This window comes from Halyomorpha halys, unplaced genomic scaffold, assembly GCF_000696795.3.
Source record: "Halyomorpha halys isolate HHAL.00 unplaced genomic scaffold, Hhal_1.1 Scaffold710.1, whole genome shotgun sequence".
Taxonomy (NCBI): Eukaryota; Metazoa; Arthropoda; class Insecta; order Hemiptera; family Pentatomidae; genus Halyomorpha; species Halyomorpha halys.
In genome coordinates this window covers 758,881-784,832 of record NW_027104776.1, presented here as the reverse complement: position 1 = coordinate 784,832, position 25,952 = coordinate 758,881, and the positions used below count along the sequence as shown (strand labels likewise).

General features: G+C 29.0%; 2 protein-coding genes across 7 annotated transcripts in view; both read left to right on the top strand.

Moving 5' to 3' along the window:
* The window catches only part of LOC106685549 (uncharacterized), a 79,690-nt gene that overhangs the window by 34,020 nt on the left and 19,718 nt on the right, over nt 1-25,952 (top strand). For 3 of the 6 annotated variants that reach the window (XM_014428300.3, XM_014428295.3, XM_014428297.3), the window contains 12 exons: nt 15,416-15,496; nt 15,575-15,649; nt 19,178-19,358; nt 19,435-19,638; nt 19,731-19,846; nt 20,610-20,783; nt 21,471-21,653; nt 22,588-22,736; nt 23,321-23,595; nt 24,268-24,401; nt 24,486-24,574; nt 25,021-25,114. In XM_014428300.3, coding sequence (XP_014283786.1) covers nt 15,416-15,496; nt 15,575-15,649; nt 19,178-19,358; nt 19,435-19,638; nt 19,731-19,846; nt 20,610-20,783; nt 21,471-21,653; nt 22,588-22,736; nt 23,321-23,595; nt 24,268-24,401; nt 24,486-24,574; nt 25,021-25,114 — 1,755 coding nt within the window. Of the gene's footprint in view, nt 1-7,433; nt 7,641-10,418; nt 10,495-10,646; nt 10,713-15,415; nt 15,497-15,574; nt 15,650-18,276; nt 18,367-19,177; nt 19,359-19,434; nt 19,639-19,730; nt 19,847-20,609; nt 20,784-21,470; nt 21,654-22,587; nt 22,737-23,320; nt 23,596-24,267; nt 24,402-24,485; nt 24,575-25,020; nt 25,115-25,952 lie in introns of those variants that run through there. The other 3 variants (XM_014428296.3, XM_014428299.3, XM_014428301.3) reach the window with 3 other exon arrangements.
* LOC106685550 (RUN domain-containing protein 1) lies at nt 7,855-10,334 on the top strand. Its single transcript, XM_014428302.3, has 2 exons — nt 7,855-7,990; nt 8,587-10,334. Exon 2 carries the CDS (start codon nt 8,612-8,614, stop codon nt 10,193-10,195), a length of 1,584 nt encoding a protein of 527 aa, XP_014283788.1. The 5' UTR covers nt 7,855-7,990; nt 8,587-8,611; the 3' UTR covers nt 10,196-10,334.

Here is a 25,952-nt window from a genome sequence, read left to right as displayed (position 1 = left end):
TTCGATAGAAGGCGAGAGATAAGTAGTTTCGAAATTGAAAAATAACAAGCATTTCCCACTAGTTCTAGCTTTTATTTTCTCATTAATTTGTTTTTTTCTAGTTACCGTAGAACCTAAATACTTAAACTTATCTACCTGTTCAAACGTATTTCTTCCTATATCTATATCACCGATATTGCTCGCGTTTCTACTGCTAACTATTTATTTTGTTTTATCCGTATTTATTTTAAGACCTACTTCTTTGCTGGGGTTTATTAGCGTGGTTGTATTTAGTTCTATAGTTTCTTTGTCATCACCCAATAATACCAAATCATCTGCATACCCAAGCACCGCTATTTTACCACCCACAGCTAAACCCTTTTCAGTATTCATCACACTTTTAATGACGTATTCCAGTGCTAGATTAAATAAGATAGGTGATAAAGAATCAACTCAACTTTACATAAATACCAGTAATAATCTGCATTTTTTTTTTATATTAAATGATTATGTTAAGAATGTAATCTCGTTAAACACGGGAAATTTAATAATTAATGAAAATAAATAATATTTAATGGTTATAATTGATTCTTGGTTAATTAATCATATAATATACTTGTGATTGAAATTCACGCGGTTGTTTTATAACTCAATCACGTTAAAGGAAACGTGACTCATGAAACCTGTGATTTGCCAAATCAATTAATTACAATTAGTTATATATATAACTGTATTATATGTGTATGTATGATACTTGAAGTATATTTTTCATATAACCCATGACCTGTCTCTCCTGTGAGTTGATTGGTTATTACTGGGGTCTAAAGGCCTATTGTTACAAGTTTGAATACTGAATGGGTGGGACCAAACTGTTGAGAGTAGACACGAAATTAAAACCTTTCATTTAGATAGACCTCTGCTTGTCTGACTCAATAAAATTAAACAAAAAGGGTGGCTTGATTCAAGTTCTGTAGGTTTTTTTTTTTTACTTTATATCATATTTAAAGTTACATTTATATTTAAGCATTCAGTCTAAGTATCAGATCATTTGTTAATAGAAGATGTATAGGTTTTTGTTTGAAACTAATTCTCACAAAGATAAGGTTTATTTTGTTTGTTGTTTGAATTTTGACATTAAATGTTAAGAAATATTGTAGTATTTTGGTTATTTCTTGCATCCATTTTAAATCTTCGTTAATAAATCATAAAATAAAAATACTTAGTACCGCCCATTAAAAGAAAATTTTATGCTAAGAAATATTATGTTATTGTTTTTTAAAAGTTAGAATAAATAACAAAATTATGGCTCAGTACTCAATATCTTTAAAGCTGTTTATCTCTCCATACCTACTTTAAAGTAATGTAAAATTACGTTTAATAGTTCCAGAGATTCAGTTTTTCAAATACTCAAATGTTATTTTGTTTAAATGAAATGAAAAATAGTTTATTATAGTGGGACTAGATCCCTTTAGGAGAATTATTTGGTAATTTTAATTTAGAACATATATTGGCCAAAAACCGTGTGGCCACACTTAATTATAACGTATACTAAAATAGTATATAAATAATTTTAGATTTAGATAAGATAAAAAAAAAACTAACTGATTATATACATAAAAAACAAAATAAAAATGTGAGACAATCCATACCCGCCTCTCTAAGACCCCCGGGGAGCGACGGTCATATATCACTTTTGAAATATTAGCTTAAAACCAGGAGGGGAGACTTTAAGATAGTTTAATCAAGCAATATTAAAAAAGCACCTAAAATTGAAAAACGGCGTGATATTACCTATAAGGCAATATTTCTATAATACTGCCTTAAAGGTACATCTGTACTATTATAATATCGGATTATGTTTGGTGAAGTAAAAGGTAATTAAATATACGGGTTTTAAACGAGGGAAGGGTTGGCCCATGACGTATGTTAGAGGGAATAGAGTTCCAGTGATATTCAGCTCGGGTAATGAATAATTTATCAAACGCAGCAGTTTAGTGAAGTGAAGGGTAGATGTAAGATAAACGGGACCTGGTAGTACAGGATTGGATTTAGAATTTGAATTGCAGGTTTTCTAGGATATAGGAGGGGCGTTGAGTACTAATTACTTGGAATAGAAAGGAAGCTAGGAAATACATACAAATATAGGAGAGATCAACATTTTTTTAATTGATTTTGGCAAGTACCATGGATATTGTTACCAATTTTTAACTTCACACTATATATTTTTTGAAAAAATTCAACATGGTTGAAAAAAAATTCCATTTTCGACGCTTAGATTTTTTCAGATTCTCATTCCACTCCGCTAATTTAGATTCTTACAGTATAATCTTTTTGTTTAATTTTTAGCTCTTGTTTTGTTTTATTGTTTTGTAAAATCAATAACATGAATCTTATTCTCATGCATGTCTTCTGTTCACCTTCTAAGCAAGATGCATAAAACGTGGCCATAAATATTGTTTGTTCATTGTAACATTAGTAAAGGAAGATTTCTTAAATCTTTGGTACAGCCATTGTTTATTATAGAATTAGAATGGCTCCTATTTCACTTCTATTAACTTATATAATATATAAGTTATATAGTAATAATAATATTTATAATACATAACTATATATATTAAACAATTATATATATTCCAAAAATCCGATCTTTCTGCGATATATATGAGGTCGGATTGTAGCATTTTCAACAATTTTATGGAAGTGCAGAAATTCATTGTAGAAGGGAAAACTTGATGATAATCTGATTAATTATTTGATCTGTAGGCTGTTGTTTATTCAATTCAAAAATTATGTTCATTGACTTGTACAGTAATCTGTCATTTTCTGATGTTTAAATTAATTTTTAAAAAATTAAATATATACAATTTTACTTCACAATTGCCTTTATTCGAAGTTATATCACCATGGTTCAACGCAAGAAGGTGGGGCTTATGAAGTAATCACAATTATATTAGTAAAAAGACTTGTTTCTCTGACTTTAACTCTCTCATGTATAATAACTTGTATTGCAACTTCGCTTATCGAATCATTCTTCAATAATGAGTTCTTAAGACGCAAAAAAAAAAAAAAAAAAAATTAAAATGAAATTCCTGAAGGTAGGGAATGGTTACATCAAACATGATAATTATAAAATTATAAAATAATAAAAAAAAATTTTTTTTGATGTTTCTTTCTGTAGTTTCACAGACATGCAAAAATCGTATTTCGGGTTATGGAGCTGTGGCATCAATGAGCGATATGGTTTAAAGTAAACTATTTTAAACGCTGAATTTTTGGACTTTCTTGTTTAGAGTGGACTGTTTGTATGTAAGCTGTTAGGTTTATTTACACTACGTCTCCTTCCTTCCTTCCTCGATGGAATCCTTATTTTATCCCATGGATTCTATATTTGGATTCTTTAGAATAAGGGTCAACTCAAATCCATATAAATTGATTTTAGCATACTTTATTTTTTACGCATATTCGATTTTATATATTTCTTTTTCTTCTATTAAGTCCTGTTATCTTTGCGTGTGTATAAGTGCAATTGTTATAAATTCAAATAATAGGGATATTAAAATACTCTTGTCTGATTATAAAAACAATTAAAAACATAATAGTTTAATTTATTTATTTTTTTATTGTGTTGTGTCAAACTGTGTTATTTACTTCAAATATTAGTAATAATGAAATATAGTTTATTATTCTGGGACTAGGACCCTCTAGAACAATTACAAAGGTAATTTCAATTTTACAATAACATTTATTGGCCAAAAACAGTATGGCCACATTTTATTACAACTTATATTAAATTTGTATTTAAATAATTTTAAATACAGAGAAGAAAAAAAATTATAAATTAAAAACTAACTTACTAAATGAATAAAAAACAAAACAAAAAGGTAGTCACAAGGTATCTGGTCTATTATAATATTGGATTAGATTGGTGATATAAAAGGTAGTTGAATAGAAGGGTTTTAAACGAGGGAAGGGCTGGTACATGACGTATGTTAGAGGAAATGGAATTCCAGTGATAAGTGGCCCAGGTAAAAAATGATTTATCAAACCCAGCAGTTCGGTGTGGTGGATGTCAGATAAACGTGACTTAGTAGTACGGGATTGGACTAAGAATTTGAATTGCAGGTTTTCTGGGATATTGGAGGGGCACTGAGTACTAATTACTTGGAATAGAAAGGAAGCTAGGATATACTGGCATCAGAGCAACTTCAGCGTATATACTGGGTTATGTGCCTATTTCTGGTGATCACGAAAATAAATCGTACTGCGCAATTCATAATAGAGCTAAGAATGTGTAATGTTCATAATATAATGAGCTAAAAATCTGTAATGTTTTGAATTTAAAAAAAAAATATTGTGATAAAATGAGGTGGAATTTCAGAGGTCCATTTAAAAAAGAGAGAAGAAATATCTTTTTGTTTTGCGGTCCTACGATTTATGTATCCTTCGCACTATTAATTATGTATGCATTTTTTAATTTTATTTATTTTTCTGGCTGTGAATTCAATACCTCATTCTCGAGATTTATGGACTCTGCCAAAGAAAATTTCTTAACGATTCATGTTTGAATTAAATAAATTTAAAGCGAACAATGGTGTGTAGTATAGTACTATGCTTTATATATTTATTTTTTTTATTTTAAATCTTTATTCACTACTTTCAATAAATTTTAATTACAACCAGTAAATGGGATAGTATGACTCTGGGAATGACACGATAGATCTGAGGGAGAGACACCACCTGGCGTAATATTTAGTGTGTTAATATATCCTTGTATTATAAATTGGTCCATGGAATAGCCTGTTGTGGTAAAATATGTGTACATTTAGAGATACATAAGAAAATCGGTAGGTAAAGTTATATTTCTGATATTCTGAGTTATTATTGTTTTGAAAGATTTAAAATTTGCTTAAATATAATCCTTTTTTAGCTGTAATGCATAGATCCAAAGGTATCAGTTAGTAAGTTATGTGTTTTATTTCTGCCTGAGTATTAATTTTGAAAAAAAAAGAACATAAAAAAAACTTTTTTTCTTTCAATTTTCTTTTTCTTTCCATATTTCAATTTTTAAATTAGTAATAACTAATATATTCATACTTCTTTGCAATATATAACTTCATTTTTATTTTTATTTTATTTCCTTAATTATGTTATTTTACCTACTTGTTCAATCACCTATGTATACATTATATTTTCCACTTCATTTTATTAATTCTATTCTGTTTATATTTTATTTTTTATTTTCTATACTTCTTATCTTGTTTTGTTCTTTGCCCTGATGAAGGCTAGAAACTCAAGCCGAAACGTTGGCACAATTAAATAAGTTATATCAACTTGACCGCACCCCCAACCATCTTCTCGAACAAGTCATCCACGGTCAACTATCTCTAATAATTAAAAAAAAAACCCAAGTATTTAGTATAGGGTTTCTAATATTTGGATACCATGTCATTCATTCTTCGATAAAATATCAGATGGAAGAATCCTCCTGCAGAATCTGTTAATAAATACCAGAAAACCTATTTAGCGTAGAAGAGCAAAGCTAATGTTTCGTGATTTATTCTGGTATTCCAGACTGGGGTCTGTGAGATGAATATTGAATTTGTATGTCTCAATAAGATTGCTATGTCATCTGCATAGGATTTTAGGATCGCTAGGAATGTCGTGAGTGTATGTAATGTACAGTAGTGGAGCAAGAACTGTTCCTTATAGATTATTAATATAAATATTTAAATTATAAACATAAAAATAAGTGGGAGAAGATGGTCGGAGTGGTCAGCAAAAAAACAAATAAAAAAAAAATTGTTTATTCGAGCCGACGTTTTCAGGTCTTCATCAGGGCTATAAAGCAAAAAGAGCTAACAACCATCATTCTGAAAAACATTAAATTAAATTCATTAAAACTAACAAATTTGAAAGTATACATAACAATGAATTGAATAATAGAAAATAGTTGATTGATAAAAATGAAAGATGAAATATAATATTATATAGGTAAGAAGATATGTAAGTAGTGTCTAAACAACTATAAAACGATTTAAATCAACATATTGATACTTTCATATTGTTCATATTTATTGTTTATTATTTCATATTACTTATTATTTCTTTTAAATTTTTTGTTTCTCTAAATGATGGTTGTTACCTTTGTTTTATAGCCCTCATGAAGACCTGAAACCCAGGTCAAAACGTCGCCACGAATAATTTTTTTTTTGCTGACTGTACCCCCCGACCATCTTCTCTAAATATTAATCTACGGTCAACTATGTATAACTCATAAATATAAATAATGGATTTTTTATTTTATTTTAATTTTCATACCAGATCGGTCTGGTGGGCCTTACACGGTTGATATAACTTGTATTATATATATTTTTTAACAATTGATTATGAGGGGGTATAGTCATAAAAATGACACCCCTAACTATATAAAATGTTCTTACTAAAAGAAAAAAATAATAATAAAATAAATCGATAATGCTTCTTAATAAAAGAGAAAAGTAAAATTAATAACAAAAAATAATGATATTGGTACACTTAAATAAAACAAACAATTCTTTTGAAACAATTCAATAAAAATAAATAAAACAAGTCTTCTAATAGTAAAAAGAAACAAGTTAATTTGAAAAAGGGAAAAGAAAAAATAATAATAAGTAAATAGAGGTAGTGTGACTATGAATTAATTTTATATTAATTAAAAATTTATAAAAGAATGTCCTGCAGTAGTCTTCGGGTTGAGGTTGGGTTTCCCAGGTTGTAGGTCACTGCTCCTTTAACTGTCGGCAAGTGGGAGTGGAACTTCATGAACCGTTTTTTGATATAATCCTCTATTGACTTCATTTGTAATTCGCGATGCAATTGGGTATTTCTTATGTACCAAGGAGGATTAACTGAGATTCTTAGGACTTTATTTTGAAAAGATTGTAGTTTTTTTCCTTTTCGTGAAGGATGCCGCTCCCCAGACTTCACAGCCCTACATCAGCAGTGGCCTGAGGATTGTTTTAAATATATGAACAGTTATAAATAATGGAAAATAGGTATTACATTATTTTTTCCTCTTCAGTTACTACGCACTTGTTACGCCGAATTATTTTCAGTCACTTGACGATTAATGATTTATGGATTTGACATAATATGATCCCAGATGGTTAGGGGTGAAATGCAGTTTAGATGTAGAGTATTTCGCTAAAAATACTGTAGGGGTAACGACGAGAGAGCAGTGGAGTGGGAGGCTGCGCCTGACAGTAGCACTTGAGGCTTTCCAGCAATACATTCTCTCTTCAGCACTCAACGCTTATATTACAGTTTATTTTCTTTTATTGGCGTATTTTCACTTCAATTTTGCTAATTTACTATATATTTATTAGGGTTTTTGCGCATTAGAGCCTTTATTGATTTTATTTCTTTTATTTTAGTTTTTTACCCATTTATCTTAAAGTATAATACATTAGATTTATGACATCCGATCCATGATAATCAGTGTCATGATTTGCTATTATGACACTTCGTTGTCTGATTTAATTTATTACTTACCCCAATGAAGGAATTAGTTTTTTTAAAACATTCCATTTAAATTCCGTGGTATTTTTCAAATATCAGACGATGATGGACTATCAAAGGATTAAATCTGCCAACAACAATCTCATCGAGATGAACAATAATAAGTAAGGACTTGTATATCGTTACGTATTTGTTTTGTGTTTAATACTTGTAAAAATATATATATTTAGATAATTTGTGTCACGAAGTGTACGTGTGCTTAATTTCGGTACGCCTCCTTCCATAATTAGCTATTGTTGTAGATAATACTGTGGAAGGAATGAGACGATAATTCTCTAGGCCAATGGGGTTCGAGCGGAGGTGCTGCCTTTGTCGGTCAATACGTCGCTTTTAGAATTAGTTAAGCGCAGTATTGTTAATTTCAGTTGTTGCCTAGCCTGGCTTCTTTCATTTGTTTTATTGCTTTCCATTTAATATTGAACAATTTGCTTTTAAAACGCATTCCCATGCCCAGGCAAGTTATTTTAAAATCATTAAAATTCACTTAGTTATTTAACTATTTTTTGATTCTATAAAACAGCTGAAATATCCCATTTCGTGAAAAGTTGAATAAAAATTGTTTTTTATCGAGTTTTTGTTTACATAGTTAACTTGTCAAGTTTGTTATCATGGGAGGAGGGGGAGGGAGCTGCTATCAGTGCGTGGGTGACTTGGCGTGACGTCAGAAATCGATTCCGCTCGGAACCATATGCCACCCTCTCCTATTGCACTTGAAATTTTTTTTCGGTAACATTTAGAACATGTGATGTCCGTTCAGTGCGGTGATTTTTTATTTATTTGCCGTTTTATTCAATGCAAAGGCTTGATAAATGCACCGTCCTTGTTCAATTTCTCGCCCCCGTTTTTCAAGGATTGTTACCCAATTGCGGATTTATGTGTGACGTTGCCATGAAATGAAATAATCTTTTAACCATGTAAAGCTTCTCTTTTGGTGACTGTAATTTTTTTCAACATTTAACGAAATGGAATATGAGTGGGCATTAATGAATCACTTATTACACTTTTACTGTCAGAAATATCTTCATATTAATGAATATGTCACTTTTGCAGCTGAAGTCCATTCAGTGGTTAAGTTATGAATGAAATGGAAGGTGTTAAGGAAGACAGCTTCAATATGTTGAAGAATTGTGATATATACAGAGAAGACATGGACTCTCCGACACAATCCCTCGAAGAGGAGAGGCTGAGACATTTGGAGGAACAGTATGAATTGATGAATTCATCCCTGATAGCTTTGACAACACATTTCGCTCAAGTCCAGTTTAGATTGCGCCAAATAGTAGAAGCACCATTAGAACAAAAAGAAGCGCTGTTGAAGAGTTTAGAAGAATTCGCTTTTCGGGGCATTCCCCAGATGGAAAACAGTGCTTGTCGGCTGAGACTTTGTCCTAGTGAAAGAGAACTTGAAGATACTTTGACTGAGCAGAGGATGAAACAAGCCGAACTTATTGGACAGCTTAAACAACAGCTTGCTGATCTCGAATCTTATGCCTGGGAGTCAGGAGATGGGGGGCTCCCTCAGAACATTGTTCTCGAGAAGCAAAAGGTCATCATTGATCAACTTAAAGGTCAACTAAATTTTGATTTGAATGAAATCGAGAGAATGTCTGTTGAAGAATTGAAATCATACATCGACAGAGCTGTCAGTCAGATTATCAATCCTTTGAAAATGAAAGAACAGCTTGTGGGTCAGTTGAAGACTCAAATTGCCGATCTTGAAATGTTTGTCCAATTTCTACAAAGTGATTCAGGTTCGAGCGGGCACAAATGTCATTGCTCTTGTGCTGGTTGTAATCGTCATGTAAGTAAGTCTCATCAAGATCAAATGAGGGGGAAGATGTTAAACACTATGAGGAGGATAGCGGCTCTTTTACAGATCTTTGCATCTACACAGTTCCATTCTAATAAGAAGTTCAGGAGAAATTCTCCTAAGAAGACCATGAAAACTAAACATTGGGGTGATTTGAGAGCACATTTAGAAATGGCTATTGAAAGAGTCATAGAACTTGCAAAAGAGCCTGAAACTTGTGTAGACAGTGATTATGTTTCGGATTCGGAAAATTCAGTTCAGTACACTAGCAAGCTCGCTACTGTTGTTAGAAAACAATTAGCAGTTGGGATCCAAAATTTGATTCAGCATGGGTTAATGAACATAAACAGTAGTTTATCTATTGTACCATTCGCTATGTGTTTCAAACCTAAAGAAGCACCGTCTACATATGAAATGCATGCATGGGAGCTGGTACTGCGATTTTATGATCTGAAGAATGGGGACCAGTTTAACTCGACTCCTGCAAGAAAATTATCACAAAGTTTCAACTTGGATATAATTGGTGGCTCCTCCGTATCAACAAAACAGAGCTTACTCAGTATTATAGGAAATATTATGGCCTCTCATGATCCATATAAACGCAGTTATGATTCTCAGTTCAAAGCATTTGTCTGTGCTGGTTTGAACTCAAAGCTCCTCGTTCCCTGGTTAAAACTTATATTACGATGTCAGCCTCTTTTAGAACTTTACTTTACAGATTGGAGTTATGTGGTGAAAACTGGATTTGAAGATACCTTCCACAGTTTAGAAAAATTGAATCAGTTTCAGTTTAATTTACCTGTTGATCTCGCAATCAGGCAGTTGAATGATATTAAAGATGCTTTTTGACTTTGATGAAAGAATGTGTCATTTTGTTCCATTTGGTATATATTTTATTTAGTTATTAATTTTTAAAATATACCTGATTTAAATTTACGTTCCTATTGTCAATCGACTGTCATTCCAAAAACAATAAATTATGTTCAGCAAAAAATGTGTTTGTTACATTTATTTAATTTCCTTTTCTTTGAGATTGTTGTTGGCATATATTTAATTATAAATTTCCATTTAGAAGATCAAATAGGCATCAGCAATCGACAGGAAGGAAGAATAACATCAACCTTGTAAATTACATCAATATTAACAAGGTAATTGAGCAAATGAAATTTAGAAGGAAAAAAATAATAACACAGTTGTTTTCAAATTAATATTCTTTCCGTCTTCTAAAAGCTATTAAAAGATTAATTTATTTTATTTTTATTTTGAGCATGTAAATTGGATTAGAACTGTTTTCTTTTAGTACCTATCCAAAGCAATGTGGTGAATTATCTGTGACTTCCTTGATGTATTCTGTTGTTTTGCAATGGTAAGTAAATTGTATATACCTCATAATTAGACTTCTGGCACAGAGTAGATCTAGCTTCTCTTTTGATTATGATGTATTTAGGTGCTCTCTCATTTTAAAAATCCCCTTAACCCGGTTTCATTTTTTGTTTTTGTTTTTCTTATTTCTGTGATGAAATCAAAACCACTTTGTTGCAGTTTAATTTAGTACCGATACAATTTAATATCAGGTCTTGTTATTTTTATTTTGCATGTAATAATGTAGTAATAGGTAGCGAACTATTTTGTTGACTTTTTATTCTAACGATTCTGTTTGACTACTTTGAATGAATAATTTTAAGCTGGTGTTCACATTACTATAGTTTGTAATCCAACAGTATTGGAGTAAAAAATAAATTATATAAATAAAAAAAAGCTTTTATAGATTTATTCAAGAGAACTTATATTTTACGAAATAATGTTTTCTACATTTTTTTGTTTATCTGCGTTTTTTGAGGTAACAGAATTGGTCGCGATATATATACAAAACCTATATATATATATAGAGGTTGTCCAGACTGATCATCAACCGCCATTGCTACAACTGAACTGTTATGAAATATGTAGTATGGGAAAATGTTCCGATCATGAAAAAATTCAAATCCAAGTTTTTCTGTGTTTCTTACATTTGATATTCTACAAAAATATATTTCATTTATATACACAATAATATTAATTTTTTAATTACTGATTAACAATTCATCACTTGATCCAACAATTCTAATACTCTTAGGCTGGCGCATCAGTCCCATGACTACTACTAGATTTTTGAGGGTCTCATAAGATTCAGTATTCATTTCTGAAAGATTATATTTTATAGTATTTATTCTCCCAAAATTTATAAAAAATATTTTTAAAACTAGTAAAAGAAACTATACCTAACTGTTATGATCCTTTGAACTATTAAAAATCATGACCTCTGATTATTTTTGCTTATCTATTGTTTAAAAATACAAGATTTTGTTTTGAACTAATGGCCAAAAGTCTTCTCTTAATTCCAAATGCAGTACCACACGAATACTAGTGATTAAGGCGTTTCCATACAGGACAGGTTTTTGTTTGGCGAGGGTCCTAAAACTTATCAGCTTTAGCTCCCTGAGTCAAGTGTATACTCTACCCGAGCGGCTTTTGGGAATCCAGATATCTATCATAAACTATTTTGTAGATCTGAAAGATCCAGTGTCAGCATAACAGTGTTAGGGAGGAAATCTCTCGCTTTCAGATTCCCATAAAGTTGAAATTTAATGAAAAATATATATCTTTTTTAATCATAGTAGTTTTATAGTCAAGTCTTCAAGGAAAAATGAAGCAATTTATTTTGAAAATATAAAATTAGTTTTACGATTTCTATTTTAAAATTTTCAGTCTATGCATTAAAAATAAAAATTACCACTTCCAGAAACTCTTTAATGAAGTGAGTTTTTTAATTTAATTCTTTTTTTGTGTGATGCTTTCAGAGTATTCAACCATAAAATATTTCGTCAAATGTACTGGACATTCTATTTATTTTATTTATTTGTGTAAATTACATTTGGGACACAATATCAGTGAGGAGTTTGAAAATACTTTTCCTCCGTTTTTATTGTGGAATCTTATTATTGGACTTCAATAATTTAATATGTGTGATATTTTTATTTTATTTTTTTTTCTGTAATACTATCAGAGGAACGAGAGAGGATCGACACAAACTGATACTTTCCCTCTCACTTTACTTGGGAATAGTATTACAGTAAACTCCTGATAATTTTACCTATTATAGCAGATAATTGATTGTTTGCATTTTTTACTGAGCCTTATTAAAACATAGCTATAAACATTAGCCTTTCAGTTAACAGAATGACTATCTCCAATTTCTACCATTTTCATAAAAAAATACTTAATATAATAATAAATTAAAATTTTTCATTGTATGAATCTTACCTTTTTATTTTGCATAAGTAGGGTAGAAATATAAAAACGTAACAGTTTACTAAAATTAACATTTTTTTCTTAACCATTTATTTAATGCTAAATTGTTATCGAATTAATATTGAAAATATAAAGACTAATTTTATGGAGTTAATAGTAACCTCAACTGAAAGGCCCATGTTTGTACCAGTTAAAGAATATGTATCAAAATACACACTATTATTTTGATATTAACCATTAAACTAATCCTTCAGAACATGTTAGTTTGTATGTATGCTTATTTTGGAGTGGCATGGTTTGGAACTACTAAATCTATTAAAGCAATAGATATTAAGCAATACTTAATGTAAAAAATAAAAACATCTTATATTGGTGTTTGAATCAAATCATAAAAATTTTTAAGCAATAATAAAAAAAAAACCTGATGCTTGTGTTGTATTTCTTGACATTGATCCTCATATGTGTTAATTGTTTGAATGATTTTCTCTTGCCTCAAGCTAGAAAGTTTTATTTAATAAATTGTTAAATATAATCATATTAATGAGGATTTCAATGTTTCTTCAGTAGTTATAGGTTTTTATAAATCTTTGTTTACTCACAATTTAATGCTGCTCTTCTAAACATTTCCAATAGTTCAGATTTATCTGTTTTATGTTAATGAAAATTTAATCGAAAAATCGTGATTATTACATACTATTTCTTAATTCATCAGTCAAATGGTAACATGTTTTCATTGAAGATTCTAAATTCAACCTCCAGTAATATGACTTGACCAATTCATTCATATTTCGTAATGGGAACATCTTGTTACATGTATTTGTTAGTAATTTCTCTTCTCTTGCACATTTCATCATATTAACCTTAAAGAAAGGTAGTTTATTTTATTCATTGATTAATAGACAAAAATTGTTTTTCTATTTGCTATTACTAATAGAATTAAGAAAAAGTTTTAAAGAGGAAGGGTCTATACCCTCTATGCATTAAGTGGTTCATAAAAAATTCATTCATTAAAGCATTTTCAAAAGTATAATTATCATTCTAAAGTTATTATTATTATAAGATTTTCAAAACAATGAATATGAGTAAGACAAATTAAATGCAAGGAAACAACGGTTAGAAAAACTATAAAAAACATGTAAAATTTAAAAATATAATAAAATAAAAAAGCAGGAAGATAGTAAAATCTGTTTTCTTTTCAGCTATTTTTAAAAAAAAATCTAATTCATTTTATTACAGGCCCCAGAGGCTGGAATCTATATAATATATTTATATATAATTGACTTACTCATTTTTTCTTGTCCTAATAGTTTTTACAAACCCAGATCTAAATTTTTAATATAATTTTAGAATCAGAAAAAAAAACTTAAGACATTCTCTGCCCATTATAAATAACATTTAGCAACAAAAAGAAAAACAATTCTGACCTAAACGCATTCTAAAATAAGTATAAAATCATATACATTCATAGCATATGAGTGTGAGAAACCGGAGAGTAGAAGCGACAATTTTGAAAATAAGATTTATTTTTGCTTTCTATTTTGCCCTGTACATCTCACCCACTCATATGAAAAAAATAAATAAATAAGAATCTATAAGTATGAACAAAACTATCCTGAACAAAATTTAATAGATAAAGATTGCAGATAATCTTCCAAGAAATAAAATTGTGTATAGTTGAATAAAGAGAGAAATTCTTTCAATAAATAAAACAAATAATTATGGATATAAAAGAAAATAAAAAATAATAAAATAAAATATTCATACATACATATATATTTCATACTTGTTTGTCAAACTATAGCAAATTGTCCAATGTTTATTTAGAGAACATTTAATTTTGTTGTGCTTAGAAGTTCCTTGTTTTTATTTCATTTTAACATTAGATTTCCCTTTCTGACTTATTACAAACCAATTAAAAATGGCTCTTGTCCACAATCCAGATTTATATCTTAAGTTATATTAAATAAATCTTAATCATTTAGTCTCATTCTTGATGATACTTATACTTCACCTTATGAAAAGTAGTAGTCATCAGTGGAATGTCTCAAGAAAAGATGTTCTTATATTTTTAAATTATTTATATTAATGTATACAAATTTGTGATATCTCCATGGCCGTCTAGCTTTCTTTAGTGAAATAACTTTTTTTGATTTAGTAACAACTAACTATAGATTAACAATGATGCAAGAAAAAATTATACAGTACTGGCTTCTAGACAAAAAATAAAATTTCCTTTTATAGAAATGAAAAATGATCATGAAAATTTCTAATCCTTGTGTTCAAAAGTTTATTTTTCTAAGGAGTTGGGTAACCTATTGGATGAAACACTGGCTTCTTAGACTGGATGGACCTGGTTTAAATCCTTACTTAAGACTTTTATTTTATTACAATTTCTATTCATGAAGATAGGGATTCTGGTTTGACTAACACTTTCCCAGTTCTTTGTGCCTCTTAATAAAAAGAATACCTGACTTAAATCTGGGGTTAAATACGGCAACGGAAAACTTAGTCTTCCAAAACTATTTCAAGCCACCTCTAATTGTAATAGATCTATCAACTTGACTGATTTTTTTTTATTAATTAAATTTTAATTATTCTCAACTCTTTAATGTCGCAGTGGGTCCTAGGTTTTACTAAAATCTAGTATATGTATTTATTATTAGTTAGCACAAGATTTTAAGTTAGAGTGAACTTAAAAGCTTAATGTTTTTTTAATTTTGTATTTTATTTATATTTTTAATTACTATATTTAAAAATTAATTATGAATGTTACTTTAGGATGTTGGGATGCGGTGGACAAAAGAGCAAGGGGCCTCACCCGAAGCGAAAGAACAGGAAGAAACATCCTCAAACACTCTTGTAAGTTGGTTTTTAAATATCTGCATTAAAGTGTGTATGATTATAAAAATTGAATAATTAATTGATTTTTTCTCACAGGGCAATGATAGGGGAATGAAACTTATCAACCAAAACCCAATGTGCCACAGCACATCGACTGTCAATTCAAAACAGGTAAATTGAATTAGCTTATTTGTTAAATAAATCAAAAATTCGTATCCATTATTGTCTCAACACTTTATTTTTCACCAGTCCAGCGTTTCGGTGTTGTTATATGGTGGTGTATTAATTGTTGATAATCTTATATAAGAAAATTAAATGTTAATGATTTTAAATTTTTAAAAAATAGGCTTTTAACTTATAATAAAGAAAATGACCTGGGCAGAATAGCCTGCAAAAGAAACATTAAATTAATGTGAGGAAGAAATTATATTGAAGATGTCATTGAGAATGGCTAGAATGACCGAAACGTTGGACTGGTGAAAAATAAAGTGTTGAGACAATAATGGATACGAACTTTATTTATAAGAAGGTGGCCACATAAATAAATAAGCAAATTATTATTATTATTGTGGTGACAAACCTATGAAATAATATTAATAAAAAAATTAATATTAAAGTTGTGACCTGTTATAGAAAATCAAAATTAATGTTTTGAAAAGTTCTGCTTGATTTTCCTTGTAGTTATTATCTTGGCAGCAATTGATTTATCTATTATTAATTATAGAGGCCTTGAAGGCATAAAATAAATATGTGAATTTTTTCCTTGTATATTGTAATTATTCAGAAACACTGAAAAAAACCTATACTTGAACAGGGATAGTCATTCTGTTTCATGAAAATGTTTACTATAATAAATTCACTTACTTACATTAGAGCAATGGTTAGCAAACTTAAGAACCATAATTATCTTTTAATAACTACTTTTTTAATGTAATATATTAAATAACCAATACATTGTTACATATCATTATGATTTTAGTTAATAATAATTCATAAGTAAGCAGTTGTTCATTTTAATTAGTGAGAACATCATGCTCGTATTTTCTTTAAAAAATTTATAGAAACCAGGTTCTCATCGACTATTTGGTTTCTTAATTAATTTTTAATAATGTTCGGATTAGAGGATTGTTCACACTTGCATGTCAAGCCAAGAATTCTAGAAACAGCAAATGCCAAATTTTTCAACTTGTTTGAAGCTTGGAAGCTCTTTCAGGCCTTAAAGATAAGTTTGTCTGTCTTTTGTAGATTTTTGATAGCAGTTAAGGTCTTAGTAGAAAGCTAAGCATTTTTACCTTCTATATTCTAAATTTCAGTTGCATGATATAAAAATTTTGATTTGCATTAATTATGTTAACCAAATCTAGCAATCACTTTTTAATTCTGAACAAATAACATCTCTTTTCGTTTACTTTTCCTTTGAGAAGGTTTATGAATGTCTTGTTAAAACGTTAAAAAATATTGGTTCATTTTTAAATGTAATTTAAACCAGCTAAAGCTCTATAAGAGTCACAAAGTTATTGTTAAAATACAATTGAAAGATTTCAATCTTTAAGCCTCGAGTCTCCAAAATCCTGCCAAACAACTCACCAGCCAACATTTCAATAGTTCAAGCATTATTGTTATGATTACAGAAAATCACAAAGATCTCATGTACGAAGAGATTTGTTTGAATGCTTAGGAGTGATGATCTTTTCTGTTTGATGTCTCATTGAACTGTTGATGTGAGATGTGCTGAATTTTGTCTTAGGACTTGTGATTTTCTGTCCTTATGATTCTTGAATTGGCTAAATATTTGCAATTAGTTTAGAAACTCAAGGCTTAGTTATCAGGATCTTACAGTTGAAATATAATGTTTATTTTTAAAATTTCAATTTATAAAAAATTTATCAATTTTAATTGGTGTAATGAACTTGCAAAGTTCAATAAAAATTCCCTTTGTATATCAATTTTCTAAAGAAATAGTCTTATTTTTAAACAATTTTTTTTTTTGTTTCTAAAAGTAGAAATATAATATCTGATATATATATATATATATAACAAAATTATTACAAAAAAGCCTCAATAATCTCCTGACAGAGCTTCAGATGCTTTGCAAGCTTTTCCGTACCAACTTCTAGGTTAAAGGAAATTTGAACTACTGGTATCACTTTAATTTTTTGAATTGTAAATTTATACATTTAAACATTAAATTAATACAATAATTACCTACCTTAGTTAAGTAGGAGTAATGTGTCTGCATTGGATTTTTAGGTTTATCAGAAAATTTTTTGAAAAGTAAAATTTAAATAATGTGATTCAGCATTGTGGTCAAAGTAATGAATATTGAAACTCCCTTTTTTTTTTTTTTTTTTTTCTAAGATGGGTAGTTAAAATAATAAATTGAATCATTATAGCCCTATCAAATATAATTCTTCATATTTCAATTTCAGTTTTTAACAGCACCATTACTTATTTATTTAACTCTTGGAATCTGCCTTATTCCTGAAGACTTCATAACAAAAATTCTCTTTTGTCCCTGAAATCTATGTTTTTGAAGTTGAATGTTAGAGATACTAACTTCTTTAACACAGTCAGATGTTCATCTAGTATTTCTCCTTACTAGATTTGTCCAACCAATAAGAAATTTGTCACTTGATAAATGTAGATGTAGCTCTGACAATCAGAACTATTTTTATATTATGAAAATAATTATTTTATTTTATTTTATTTCTCAAATAGGAGGTTTATCTAATAATAGATTTGTCACTTATCAGTTCATCATTTTAATTGCTTCCTTGATAAAGATTAATCATTCATTGGTTTTATCATATTTCACAGTCTCTTCTAATCGCTTGTTAAACTACAGTCAACTACTGGCTTTCTTTTCTTAGTTTTTATGTGAAAGAAAAGTAAATATGAGTTTCTTACATTAAATTTAACATTTCTTAATTTTGTATATTCATATTTTTAGTGTAACTGAGTTAGTTTATAATAGAAATAAGTAATACAAAAGCATTTTTTTAAGCCTTGGTGTTTTCACATACAATTTTTATGCCTTGGATGAAGTTTTAAACTTGAAACAAATAATCATTTAAAAGACTTGCTTAAATTATTTACTCCTCAAAGTGATGTCTATCCTCTAATTACTAATTTATATTTAAGTTTCCAATCATTAAATTGCTTTTGTATTGACTTAAATTTATTTTACTTTTAAATCTGGAATTTAATGTGGCATCTATAACTGATTATTATATTTTTTATATATTTACTGAATTTTTATCTTATTTAGCCATCAGTTTTAAGAGTAAAATTTTAATTTATAATTTCACTAAAAATGAATTTTGCTTCCATCATTTGTTAATCCTTTAAAATTGTTTTAATTTTGGCGTTTTTATTTATTATGTGAATAAGACAGATATAGATAAATTAAAATCTTCCTTTTTAAAAGACTTGAGTTATTTCATAAATTCCTGATAGATTTTGAAATATTTATTAATAATGTTGTTTTTAATTATTTTTGTGTGAATGAAAAAGTAATATTCATAGTGAAAGTTTATTTTGATATTTATAAAATCAGATGCTCTTGTGCAGCAGTATACATCAGTGTGATGAAATATAAAAAGCATTTTAACTAAATGTGCACATACATAGCTAATAAAATAATAAAGTTTGAAATTTGTTTAGCTGTGGATGTTTAGCATTTATTCCTATTTTGCTTAGGGAACTTGCGATGGAGGCCTGAGCTATAGTTACAGCTACAGCAGCGAGCAGCTCGGGACTAAGGTAGAAATAGTGTACAACTTGTTGTCTATGCTCGGCACCCACGACAGAGCCGAGATGACTTCTACCCTTCTGGCCATGAGCAGTTCTCCTGACAGCTGTAGGGCTATGAGGCAATCAGGTACTTATTACTTGGATTATGAAACTCAATTATCTACAATTATTGTTACTGTTGTTAATAATTAATGTTCACTCAGGATGCCTGTCACTTCTCGTCCAGTTGGTTCATTCCAGTGGTGAAAGTAGTGTGGTTCGTGAGAGAGCTGCCCAGGCATTGAGAAACATGGTCCTGTGCCATGGGGATGACAGGAGAGGTCGTCGGGAAGCGAGAGTTCTCAGGCTTCTTGATCAGATTATTGCTTATACTGATGCACTTCATGATGATCCTCAGTCCCATGCTGGTGAGATAGTGATTGGATTATTTAAATATTTTTTTTGAATTATAAGAAAAACTCATAGTTCAAGTTAAACAAATTCCTGTTTCTTTTAACAGAGGAAGGCCACCCTGGACCAGCTATTGCTGCTTTGATGAAACTGTCGTTTGATGAAGAGCATCGTTTAGCTATGTGTCAACTTGGAGCTCTCTATGTTGTTGCCAGATTAGTGCAGGTATTTTATATAAAACAAAAATTGAGTTTCCATTAATTTTTTTGAATATGGATATATTTTTGTTTATATGATACAGTCAAAACTCAGTATCTCAAAGTCGATTTTACTTTGAGCTATCAAGCTTATACTGAAAATTAATTTTGAGTTATCAGGTTTCCTACACCGCATCTTATATTTTAAGTAGTGGTTTGCTCACTATTGAATTCAGTTGTGATATTCTCTTCTCCAGCTTTTTAAGCTTATAAAAAATACAGCCTGACTTGTATTGTTGAGAGTTGGACATGTGTCATAAACTATCAATGTAACCAGATATATTTGTCATCTTACCAAGAAATGAGATTCACAAAAACTTCAAATCATAGAGTCTAAGGGCTTGTCCTTTCATAATCTTTATTTTGAAGTATGTCTCATATTTCAGTTAAAGAGTCCAATTTTATTTATTAATGCTTCAGGGAATAGAGCTAACATAGATATATTCAGTTTTTTGACGTATAAAATTTCAGGTTACTGAGTTTTGGCTGTATATGAGGAGTGATTCAGTAATAAATAATTTACAACTGTGCAAGTATTAATTATTATTCAATTAATAAAAGTAATTTAGCAAATATTTACTCTGTTAAAACTGACAAGAACACTTCAAACTTACCTTTATTTCTGTATTATATTTTTATATATTATAGTTTCTAATACTGAAGCCTTACAATATGACTCTCATCTCACTGTATATTCCTTTTTAATTTATTTTTTCTTGTTTCTGATATAGGTTGAAGCTAGATATAACCTGGATTGTTGTATAACAGTGAAAAGATACGCCGGTATGGCACTAACCAATCTGACATTCGGTGATGGTAATAACAAAGCTTTATTGTGCTCCATGAAGCCTTTTATGACCGCCCTTGTATCTCAGTTGTCTTCATCAAGTGAAGATTTGACTCAGGTAAACTAATTTAGAATCAATGGAAATAGATTTATGTATTACGTCTTTGTAGAAAGAAATCTTGATTCGAATTAGACCACTGACAATTTTTTTTTAGTTTAGTTTCTATAGATGAAAATTAGATACTTTTCCTGTTATGTTGTATATTTGTTTGTATAGGTTTATTATTTCTAGAAATACAATGACAATCGTAGTTACAAGATTAATGAAAACTAGTTTTGTACAAATCTTTGTTAGGAAATAATGAAGCAATCAATTAATCAAATTATCTCCATGTTATCAAAGAATCTTTGCCAATATTTAAAAGGCAATGTTCAAATTAAATTTAATGTAATTATAATTATAATTACTTCTTAGACACTACGCTTTATTATCCTTTAATATTTTTCATGATAAAGGGAGAATGATTTTTATGTTATTATAAAAATTGATAAAATCCTCTTGGAAAAAAGGTATCTTTTCAGTTACAAAATTTAACCCTATTGATTTAAAAAAATACAAAATTTTTGCATCATTAATCTCATTAAAAGTTTTACTGTTTCTTATTACAGTTGATTAATCATTTAATTCTTCCTTTTTTTAAATTTTATATTACATACTTTTTTTTTTATATTAGCAATCCCTATCTGTAAATGTGGAGCCATTTTCTATTTATTTTGTTTTAAATATTATTTTATTTAAATACAGGTAACTGCGAGTGTTTTGAGAAATCTTTCGTGGAGAGCTGATGCTGCTAGTAAACAGGCCTTACGTGAAGTTGGATCTGTCCCTGCACTTATGAAAGCAGCTATGTCAGCAACCAGAGAGCCAACGTTGAAGTCTGTACTTTCTGCATTATGGAACCTCTCTGCGCATTGTAACCTTAACAAGGTAATAATTAACATATTAATTACAATTTATTGGGATTGAATAGAAAAATTTTATTCTGGGACAGTCCCTTCAGAATTACTTATAAAACAATCTAGCCAGAAAATAACTTACAATAAAAAGGAAGATAGTCGGAGTGCGGTCAAAGAAAAAACTCAAATAGTCATAAAACTATATAATGTGGGCCAACATTTCATCCGACGTTGCAGGGCTACGTCAGGGTTTACCTATTGTAGGCAAGCATATTTTTGTGTAAAAAAAAACAAAACTAAATTCTTATTCTCAATTAAAAATAAAAGAAGATCAAAAGAACAGAACAAAAAAAAATTGCATTATAAATTGTTGGCTTCTGATAGTATTATGCAATAGTAACAATATCAAATCCTTAAGCAAATAAAGTAGATGGTTATTCCAAATCAGAAATAACAGAAACACCAAAGCGAAATTAAAGAAAAAGAAAATAATCAACTCATAATTGACCATAGAGGTGGGAAACATAAGAACTCCTTGAGGTACCGAAAACAAAATCTCAGCTATTTACAACTTGAAATCGACTATCAAAATTGTATCATAGAACTTGAAGGAGTAATAAAATTTATTGATCATATCACAAGATAGGAATTAAAAAACGCTACTAGTGGTTCTTGATCTTTTTAAGAAACCCATAGTGGTTTGTGACACAATGGTAGAATTATAATATTATATTAAATTCAGGCATAAAATGAAAGTTTAATTATATGTCATACAACTAACACTATATCATAAACCTCCTCGACCTTCCTGTAAGTTCTGTTCCTATTCCGATTTTCAATTATGAACTAAAATTACATTTCTTAAAGACATAGTCTAAAATTTAACATAGAGATGATATTCACTGTCTATTCATATCACTGAATGATTATTATTTTTTTTCATGCTTCTTCGTAATGTTCTCTAGGTTGACATATGCGGAGTTGATGGTGCTCTTCAGTATCTGGTAGAAATGCTGAACTATCAGTCAGCTTCTAAAACTTTAGCGGTAGTCGAAAATGCTGGTGGTATATTGAGAAATATATCGAGCCATATTGCCGTCAGAGAAGATTATAGGTAAATCCCAAACTTATTTAGTTTATGTTTTCTTATATTCAAAAATGTATGTATTGGTACCTATTTAATCCTGTTCTTGTAAAGTTTCTCCATTGGCTTTTGTATTAAAATATTTGAGATAATAGTTTCATTTCTCATAAATACAGAGTAACTTATATAACTGGGATCTAAAGGGATCAAGGATTTTTGTATTACTTAAAGAGGCTTATCATTTATCTAGTGTTCCAAACATGTAGCTTTAAAATGATAGTTGTCTTATTATAGAGAGTCCTGCTGTCTTATTTATCGAGAGGTTCATCGGTAATGATGATCATTTATAGAGCTGAAAATATTAATAAAACTGCATATTTTAATTTTTACATACATATACTTTAATTGAATTAAAAAAACATACATAAGGCTTTAAAAAAATCAATTATATTGGTAAGGGTGTATCCTGGATCAAAACTTGAGGAAATAAGCCATAGTCAATCAGGTTGATGATTTCTAATCTAAATAACTACTTACTAAACTTATGATTAAATTAATTGATTCATGTTTAAAGGACTATAAGAAAATAACCACTATGATTATTATTATTTTAGGAAGATATTAAGAGATGAAAACTGCCTCGCAATACTCCTCAGACAACTACAATCAGCCTCATTGACAGTTGTCAGCAATGCCTGTGGAACTCTGTGGAATCTTTCTGCTCGATGTGGAACAGACCAGAGGACATTAGTTGCTCTTGGCGCAGTGCCTATGTTAACATCTCTTGCCCATTCCAGGCATCGATTGATAGCAATGGGAGCTTCTGCGGCATTGAAAAACCTCCTCCCAGTAAGATTGGCACAAAATCATCACCATCAAGCTGCTTCTGGTAATTATTTGATCATTGAATCCTTTAAAAACATTATTATTAATTCTATACATCCTATGAATTATCACTAATTTACTTATTATGTAACTGCTCCAAACACTTTATAGTTAGAAATTCCGTAAAGATTACTTAGCAAACTTCTAAAACATTAAAACCAGCATCATAAACAGTAATCCAAAATGAAGGTCTTCTTTAGTAATCCCAAAAAATTGATTACATTAATTACTTGTTCGAAACTGAACTAGAAATATTTATCATTCATTGCGAACTCTTCTGTAAGGTTGGCTGAATGTATTACTTTCATAAAATATCTTTAATCTGAGCATTGTTGATAAATATTTTTTTGGGGGGGTTTTTAATAAAAACTGTTTTGTTTAATAATGCAGTTTGGTGTTATATTAACTTTTGCAAATCAGTATATATAAATAAATATAGAAATGTATGTTTGTCCATATATTTTGCTTTGTAGTCACAACTAAGATCTAACGAAAGAGTATTATTTATTTATTTCACTATTCTTTTAACAAGCATGTAAAATCTTTGTATGTAAATGTTTTGGTGTTATACTTTCCGACTTTGACCATTTCGGCTTACATAACTTGAGGAATAACTCTATATTTGTGTATAAAAATTGTTTGAACTTTATGTTGAGCTTGATTTATTGATCACTAGGTGGTGCTACACTGTCAGTGAGAAAGAGAAGAGCTTTAGAAGCAGAGCTAAACTCTTCACTCTCAGAAACCTGTGATAACATAGAGCCCTGCCCCAACTGGGACTCCGAAAGAGAAATATTACCTGTCAGCCAGGTAATTAGCAACAATAATTGTAATTTTGTTGTATCTAAAATAATATCGAGTTTCTATTTTATTTATTTTTACATATTTTTGCAGGTAAAAGACAATTGTGATCAAATAAACCATTCTATGCAGCAAATGACACTCGATGAAACAACTGAACTACCAGTTAATTATAGCCTTAAGTAAGAAAACACAGCTCACTTACATTACATTAACTCATTTACACTATTACCACTACCAAATAAATATATTACAACTTATACATTCAATCATAATTATATGATTTTTGTTGATTTTTAAAGGTTTGTAAGTTTCTAGTTATTCGAAAATGCAAATCTCATGAATTTTCAAATTCATATTCAAGTTTATTATTTATTATTAGATAAGCAAATATAAGTAAAAAGAAGTATGGCAGTTAAGTACGTAAACTTACAAATAACAATTTAGTAAAGATTTGAAGATTAATAATACTTAATCATGCTTTACAAATCTGCTTGTATTGAATTAAAATTTATAGATATTTATTTCCTCTTGATAAGTTATTACGTTTATTATTTGTTCTATTAATTTTTATCTAAAATTTAATTTTTAATTTTTTTAAATTACATATTTGTTTCAAAAATTCTAGGTACTGTGAGAATGAAACTAAAGTCAGTGAATCTGACCATGATACAGTCAATTATAGCATCAAGTTTAAAGAAAATGAAACTGAAGAACCAAAGGTAATACAATTTTATTACATGTGATTAATTTAATTTTTAGTTGTTTTTTTTTTTTATTTATCATTAATATTTAGAATCTTCAGTTAAATAGTAAGTTGAAAAGGACTGTCTGAATAAATACTAATAAATCAAATATATATTATACCACTTTATAAATCAAGGATTATTATCTAGGAGCAATATCAGTGTGAATGATTTTAGTATTTTGACCTGGCTACATTGCTAATTTTGTTAGTACAATCTGGCGATGTTTTTGAATTTCTTTATTTTTAATTTCAACTTTGCTCCATTTTGGCTAAACAATTAGAATGCTATGGTATTCAAGATAACATCTTTAATCTTTAAATCACAACCAGAACTATGCATGGCCAAATAACGTTATACTGTCTTGTGCTTGATTTCATTATTCGAAAAAGATTTTTTTATTCTATGACTTAAGTCTAATATTATTTATACGATGGTTGACTTTGATTTATAAATCAAGTTTATGATTGATAATAGCATAATTGGTTTTCTCATTTAATGAAGTAGGCCTAGTAAGCAATTTATTCGACTTTGATCCCAAATTACATTTTTTATTATCTCTTATCATCAAAAAATTATTATTGATAAAAATGTCATTAAAATGAACTTCTTTTGTCATTTTTTCAAACCTTAAAATTTGTAACATTTGAGCTTCATATTGTTTTATTTATTTTTTTAATAAAGACATATTTAAAATGAAAACATATTTGATAATAGTGAATTTATAAAGTTTGCTATATATGTATAATACTACTCTCAAAATAGGCGCTCTTGTCTTTTTTTTCTTCTATGTTATTCAGTCAATTAAAAAAAA

Excerpts from the sequence above, each read along its gene's own strand:
- LOC106685550 (XM_014428302.3), top strand. The coding sequence starts at position 8,612 with ATGAATGAAATGGAAGGTGTTAAGGAAGACAGCTTCAATATGTTGAAG.